The sequence below is a fragment of the Electrophorus electricus genome, chromosome 14 (assembly GCF_013358815.1).
Source record: "Electrophorus electricus isolate fEleEle1 chromosome 14, fEleEle1.pri, whole genome shotgun sequence".
Lineage (NCBI taxonomy): Eukaryota > Metazoa > Chordata > Actinopteri > Gymnotiformes > Gymnotidae > Electrophorus > Electrophorus electricus.
In genome coordinates, this window is record NC_049548.1 from 1,984,596 (window position 1) to 1,992,500 (window position 7,905).

General features: G+C 43.2%; 1 protein-coding gene across 1 annotated transcript; it reads right to left on the reverse strand.

Moving 5' to 3' along the window:
* Window positions 1-521: 521 nt before the first annotated feature.
* On the reverse strand, window positions 522-7,544 carry LOC113570948 (germ cell-specific gene 1-like protein). The gene is made up of 5 exons (XM_026999672.2): window positions 7,168-7,544; window positions 6,100-6,147; window positions 5,156-5,308; window positions 2,433-2,544; window positions 522-2,300 (listed from the first exon to the last, which is right to left on the reverse strand). Exons 1-5 carry the CDS (start codon window positions 7,460-7,462, stop codon window positions 2,003-2,005), a joined length of 906 nt encoding a protein of 301 aa, XP_026855473.1. The 5' UTR covers window positions 7,463-7,544; the 3' UTR covers window positions 522-2,002.
* Between the last annotated feature and the right edge of the window lie 361 nt (window positions 7,545-7,905).

The following is a 7,905-nucleotide window of genomic DNA, read 5'->3' on the forward strand; positions in this document are numbered from 1 at the left end:
CATGGAGATGCGCTGGCAGGGTTTGATCTGGACAGTACCTCATTAATGAGGACAAAATGCCTACTACACTGCCTCCTTGTGGTCATGCAGTCATTGATCTCTCTTAGGCTACGTTCACATTAAACATTTCATTGTTCATTCCGATTTTTACTCAGATCGGATTTGCCCATAACTGCCAGCGACCTGTCTCCGTCTTTAACGTGAACGCATCTGTCCTCCTACTCGTGGTATTAAAAGTCGTATTTTGCCTTGCGGAACGGCTAACAGTGCTTCAGCTGCACGCCATCGGATGTGGTGTGATGATGAAGTCTAAGCGCTTGTGATCTGACCTCTCTCATCCATGTCTTATGAATGAATGGGATATGCATATATCACCACATACGAAAGTGACACATCTGATTTGAAAAGACTGTATTTGTGTGTCCACACAGCCTTGAAAAAATCAGATGTGTTACATTAAGGGAATAAAAATCACATCACCCTGGTCACATGAATGCAGCCTTAGTGGTGCAAATGTCAAGACTCAAAATATTTTATTGTAACATTGTATTTCCCAACTGATGTCTGAAAAGACATCTGCTATTCATTGAGTTCAATTTAGAATTTTCCAGTGTAAACAAAATCACAAAATAAAAAACATAAAATACATACAAAAATAAACCCATTTTAGAGACAGGTAAAAAAGAACAAGGAACAATGCCATTTCAGCGGACATCCACTTAACACAATTAAAGCGTCATAGTCATAGCAACTACGGTATTGAATTTGTTGGCTCATGACACAAGTACATTTAGTCAAAATATGTGATTTGATTAAACATTACACAATTACTGCACATAATGGAAAGATTTTTTTTTTCCAGCACACACTCATAAACATTTTGATCATTGTTGGAAAACATGTGATGCACGCTTGACTCATTTAAAAATATCCACACAAGGTCAGTTAAGTGTGACAATGAAGTCATTCAAGTAGAGCGTAAAAATAGTGATTGCTCACTTTGGAGAATGTCCTTCACTTTCACATTTTCACAACCGAGCTCAGTTCAGTTCACACGGCTAAAAAAAACTTTATGAACATTACTATAATATATGTAGTAGCATTTAGCTCCAAATAGCTTTAAAACATTTCTCCTACATTCTACCCATGTAGAAATATAACATGTTCACATAGCCACATGATCATACAATAAAAGTAACATTTTAGCACTGTTATTTTTAGAAATTCAGTAATCCGAAACAAACATTTACAATCCACAGTTATTAATAAATTCTACCTTTCATACATTTTTTAATGTATGGTCCTCCAACTGTATATACTTTTTTTTTTTTACTGAATAAAAACAGTTAACCAATAAATGGTTCAACTAGGAAAGAAAGCATTAAAAAATACTGTTGACTGGTGAAATGAATTATGAACATAACCAATATCCTAAAATTCTGCCACATTACTGGAAATGTCTTTTCAGTTATTGGCATGCTATGGTTAAAAAACCAACACCACAAGCAAAGGCACTCAAGCAAGTATCTTTATGCATCTGAAAACCAGTGATGTACCATATCAAGTCATCCAAAAATGGAATAATCTTGAGAAACAGTGCTCTGTAGACATCTGGCAGCATTTTAATACATTTTTTGCATGTTTCAAATGATCAGAGGGAAAAGATTTCATAAACACTTTGATGTTTTAAACAAGATGAATATTCCAGTGTTGGTGCCAAAAAATATTCATACTCAAGCATATATCAATGCAATAATATGAACTCAATAACCACAGCATCGAACCATACAGAACAGTACATAAAAACCAACGTAAAGAACACAGTTTGTTAACCTCTGCAGAGGAACTGGACAAGAGGCTCTCCTAGGTCACAGGCCCCACTGCAGTGTGAGGCCAGGTTCAGTCCATTAACAACGTGTGGCAGTGCCAAGCGGTGGAAGGTTACATTGTTTGCCGTGGACTGTGGGTGTGGAGCGACGGTGGGCGGGGTTTAGTGCTGGCTTTAACAGTACTCCTCCCCCTGCTCCACCATGTCATTGAGGTCCAGGAAGACTGAGCTCTCGGAGAGCTTGCGTCCCGAGCTGGACAGGTCCAGCATCTCTTCGGCTGCGCTGGGGACGGTGCTGATGTACATGTCCCAAACCTGCTCGGGGGTGTCCAGTTCCAGTAGCTTCTGCTTGATCTTCAGGTTCTTCTCGATGTTGCGGCGCTTGTGCTTGAACTCCAGGATGGTCTTGGTGTACCTGTTGATTGTGGTCACCGAAGACGCCATGCAAGAGGTGAATGAGCACCAGGCCAAGCTGTGGGAGACAAACAGGCTGGATCAGGCAGCAGAGGAATCAGGAGAGGGCCCGCTTGGCCACCGTACCAGGCATTGGCAAGAAGAAACAGATAAATGTCAGCATGACAGGGTGACAGGCACTATGGCTTACATGTAGGACCAGCTGTAGTCCCAGCTCTGGGGTTTCCAGTCCTCACGGCCCAGGCTCACAGTGAGCTGGAAGGCTGTCGTGTACATCATGTGTGCTACCATCCCTAGAAGGCCTGCAGCAGTGTAACACAAGTGTCATGTGGTATCGACATGTCCAAAACCAAATGTGAATTGGGCGTAATAGGAATAGTGTCAACATCAAAGGAGTAGAGTTTCATGTTATCATAGTAGTAAGTATAAAGTAGTATTATTACACTACTAGGGCATGAGGTGATGTAATGTGTTAAATGATTGTTCATTTTTTATGGGAAAATGTTTTCGCAGCATGTTTGTGATTCAGGAGGGTAGTAGCAGTGCACTGACAAGCGTTCTGAATTCCAAATTGACATTACTGCGCTTAACCATAAGGGGGCAGTGTTACATTGTCTCAGTCAAGGAGGACAGCTTGGTGACAGTCTCTTAGCATAGGACACTGAGAGAACTGATCCTTCAGTCCACTGCATGCGTTAAAGGTCTTGGCTCCTGTGGAACTGCCTTTCATTTAAGCTGTTCTACAGGAGAATGGCCTCTTAATTAATAAATGTTCTCAATGAAACATCTCAGTATTTGAAATGCTTACTGTCCCTCTCAGTGTCACCATTAAAGCTGTTCTTCTATTAGTCAGTGTCTACCCAGTGTCAGAGTACTTAGGAGCTGATGTAATGGGATAATTAATGAGGACGTCTCGTTCCGGCTAGTATAGGTAGTGCTGAGGCAGTTCAGGGGCATGGCTTAATAGGGGCGGTTAGGGAAAACAAGTCCTCTGTCCAGATGGTAACATGGGCTTAATCAATAACACCAGCAAGCCAGACCTTGAGGCAGGACAATCAGTGTCACTCGGTGCCAAAAATAGCTGAGCAGGCGGAGGCACGACAGGAGAACGTTCGCAACAAGAAAAAAGGCGTACATATAAGCTCCAGATGATTCACGCACTACCAAACAAAGATTGCTGGGCAGTGGCAATGAACAAACACAGCAACCTGAAAAGTTTGAGTGGGATTCTGTTTTCTGGGTACTCCACACAGGCCAAGAATGGCTGTTCTTGGTCCACAGCTGGTCCGCGTGTTACTGCGGTATTGTCCACATGGATGACTTTCTCCCTCTTCACTCGCTCTGTCCATACCTCTCCTGCTCTCTCTCTCTTTTTCTGTTTTCTCAATGTGCCCTCTCTCTCACGGTCTCCGCTCCTTTCTGTCTTTTGGCTCTGAATGTCTCACTCACTAATTTTCAAATCTGCTGTACCACCAGGGTGTGAAATCTGGACTTCATGTCAAAAAAAGCAACAACTGGCAAAGGGGAGCAAAAATGTCCTCACCGATCCAATTAGGTGAACCCAACAAGAGGACCACATCCAACAGAGCAGCAGTAAGTAAGCCATCTGAATATTACATTCACAGAAAGTTACACACTGCGATAATCACAAATGCCTCAGTTATTCCTTTCAAATATCCGCTGAACAAATCATTTCTGTGATAACTGACACCAAAAAGTGGAGAAACAAAATATGGTCAAAATCTATTATAGTCACTTTGGAGAGCAGAACGGGAATGTGGATGATTCTAGCGAGGGTCATGTATTACGATCCTGACAGTGAGAAATATGCGCATCTGGCCTTGCATTAAAAATAGCATCTCATTACAAGCATCCGCAGGAGGATATCAAGCAAGTGTTGCTGTGAGAATTCTCCCATAAAAAGGTAACTGAACTGAGTGCAGTATGGATATTAGGTAGATCTTGGGCAACTATGAATGACTTTAAAATTCACAAAGCTGACACTCCGAGGAGAGCGAGCCAGTCCTGTGCTCAAGGACTTTAACAGAGCTCCAACCCTCACACCCTCGCAGAGCAAAACAACACAGCACTGACACCAGCAGGGCCACAAGGTCAATGCTAGGACTTGTCTGAAGAGCCTAAAGAGTGTACACGTTATACGTATGAATTTGATGGACCCCACACGCAAGATGGTTTAACACAGTGTTCTTTTCCTGTCCATGTGTTGTTCCAAGCATTTAAATATATCACAAGCTCCAGGGATGAACTTCAAGTGAACTGGATAGGATCTTCACTCAGTCAGGAGTGTCTGCCTGTTTTCGGGGTTTCGCCACTATGGTCTGCTGCTCCATGCAACAGCGTGGTCTATTGCTACTGTTAGCCTGCAGTAGCACAAGCATCTAAAAGTGACCTGCCCCCCAACGACCCACGTCACACTACGACTCTATACACACGTCCCCTCTAACCTCCAACCACCGCAAACAGTGGCGTCCCTTGGGAGCAGCGTAAGGGACAGCTTGAGCCGGGCGGCAAAACAGTGCTAGGCCTCTCCGGATTGTTGACACTCTGAGCCGTCACCACAGATTACAGCGTGATCTCTGAGATATGCAAAACGTGACATTTCGTTTGCCTGAATCATGATGAGATCCATGCATGGCAGTTTCCAATTCGCCGAACCAGGCCACTCAAAAATGGGGGGGGACTGTATTTGGGAGGTGTTGATTAATGCAGTTAAACATGTGCAATAAAACCAGAGATATCTGACACAATAAAGCCATTGAGTTGTGTAAATCTAACCGTTATATGTGTATATATTATGTGAATATATGGGGTCTAAATTTAGCTCTTTGAAGTTCAGGTCCTGAAAATTCAAGTTAAAATATCGGACGGCACATAAAGGAATCATGCGGCTACCTGACAATACTGTAAATATGGCGGCAAAGGCGTTCAGCTTCAGACCATCGATGACGTTCCCAAAATGGCAGACCTCGATGGACATGAGGATTCCCCCGGTGGCCAGGAGCAGAATATACAAACACTCAGCCACGATGCACAGCCATAAGACTCCTGAACACGGGACCAGGGGACAGAGGGAGAGAGAGAGAGAGAGACTTCAGACAGGTCATAGGGTACTCAAGCTGAATTCAGAGTCAGCAGTAGAGTGTCTCCAGTCTCTGATTAGCTCAGCTGGCCACACAGAAAGAAAAAAAAGAAGAAACCTCTCATTCTGACCTCACCAGAAGTATTTCACTTACTCAGAGGTGAAAAAGTCTGTGATTAAAGGGAAATTTTGGCTTTCAGAAATTTTAAAACATGTAAGTGCGCTTTATGGGATTTCTTGTTGTATGTGATTCTGAAATTATTAAACAAAAATTAAGTAGTATGCATTTTAATAGTATGTGTTTTTCCTGATAAATCACAAATTCAAAACAACACAGGCTGAGATATTTTTTAAAGTGACACAAAAATGTACTGTCTTGACTTATTGGTGCTGGTGTTCTGATGTTGTTGCGCTCATTGTTTACTGTTCCACATGGACTCTATGTTCTGTCATGGGTCTAAGCACGACTCTCTCCTGCTAAAGATCTGCTCAGATAAAAGACATGCACAGCATGGAGGAGTGAAATTTAAGGGACAATTAGAGGATTAGGATTGACTACAGTGTGACCAGGCAGCAGAAGTGTTCTCGGAGTGCAGGATCAATTCATGTGGAGATGCGACCATGATCAGAGTCACGGCCCTCACGATGCGCATAATGGCAGCTGAGGATCTTAACAGTAAAGGCACTGCCCACACCACACACGAGACCTGGCTTCCTCGTGGAGTCCAACAGAAACCATACAAATGACAGAACTTACCTCTCTCATGAGGGGGGGGCACATTTATGAAGCTTCGACATTTCTCACCTGGTAACAGACAGAGTACACTTTTGATTAAGAGAAAAGCGTGATAAGCCTGGTGTATTTAGCATCAGTGTCAAAATACAGTGAAGCCTGTGTGTGTAAACGGGTGATTTTACTGTGCAGCATGACAGATTTACTGTCATTGGTAACGGAAATAAAGGATACCGCATAATGTGTTTGCGACTGTGCTGTAAATGTTGGCTACTACTTCAGTCCTATCCAGTCCTAAGGCAGAGGCTTAGAAACCCAGAGACTGCATGCAGCTTTACAGAGAAATACATTTGATGCCTGTTCATATTCTACTTCATGTAGTTCAGTAGAGTCAAACTAGACTGTAGTCACTATCTGTTTATTCCTTTCCAGATTACATTTTAGAAAAGTGTTGAGAAATAGGAGAAGCTGAGCTCCCTAGGCAATGTATTAGAAAGGCCAATTTAGTCAGCAAAAGTGAGAAATTGACCATTGATGACAGGGATAGTAGGTGGCTGACGAACTGTACAGACCATTAGATGGGCTCCAGTCTGTGTCTGTGTAAACATGGTGTACTTAACAACGTGGCAAATGAGTGTGGGTACAGGTGTTGGTGGCTGGTGAGAGTTTTACATAAAAACGTCATAACCATTTATAACCACTGTGACTTACAGGACTTATTATATGTCCATCAGTAGGTTGGAGGGACATCCAATGACGAGATGATATCACACAGTGTTGGCCTATCTCAGTTCTAATTTTAAATGATAACATAACCCAGCCCAGAAGATAACGTTATCAGTATACGATGTTTAAACGTTTCGGAAGGGTGAAGCTTCGTTCAGAACTATAAGGGATGACCATTCTTCCCGTGTCTCTTTAAAAATGACTTTAAGTCACAGGACATTTACTTTGTTTTTGGTTTGCTTATTTGTTTCTGGTTTTAACAGCAGCTCCTAAAGAGAGGTTAGCAAACGCTTAGCGGCTGTGGTCAAGCAGATTTGACAGAACACCGACGGACTCTACAAGGTTACAAGGAAATCACCTTCTTACCTATCAAGTCGATATTCTGTTCGCAAGAAAACCATATGCCGCTGTGGAACTTCCTCATAACAAACTTGTCCTCTCCAGTTTCCCAGATATACTGGACGTGTCGGCTGTCGTTGATGCTTGTACTGTTGTATCGGATGCAGTGCGACTGTCGTACTGGTACCGGGCCAGTACACACGGGCTTGGCAACTTTCCGCGTGCCCTCGCACCAGTAACTGGTGGAGAGCGCGAACACAGCGAAGACCAGCGCGATGAAGTTCAGGGTGAGAGCCAGCGATGCTCGCCGTCGCCGATCCATCGCCACTGCAGGGAGCCTCTCCTCGGGTCCTGGGAGCCTGGCTCCTCGTTCAGATGTCCTAGAGGTTGCGCGGGCGGAACGTCCCCGGTTTGCGCACAGTCCTGTAGGGGGGCTCATGTGAGGCACAAGCGCTCAGCCCCCTCCCATTTCACTCTGCTCGTGCTTCTCATCGGGTCGTGCATGTTTCATTTTCTGACAAGGTTTATACCTTCTGTGTGAGATAAATATATTGTGTTTTATTATTATTATTATTATTTTTTAATTTTAGCAAGGAAAATTAAAATATGAAGTCACTTCGAGCCTGTGAAGGTAGAAAGCGCAGGCAGTCGCAATAGATTTACTTTTGAATACCCAACATCGCCATCCTACGGTAACATCTCCAACGTTATGCTATATTTCTAATACATTGTTTTGTCTGTCCAAACTATAAACTGAACGGAACT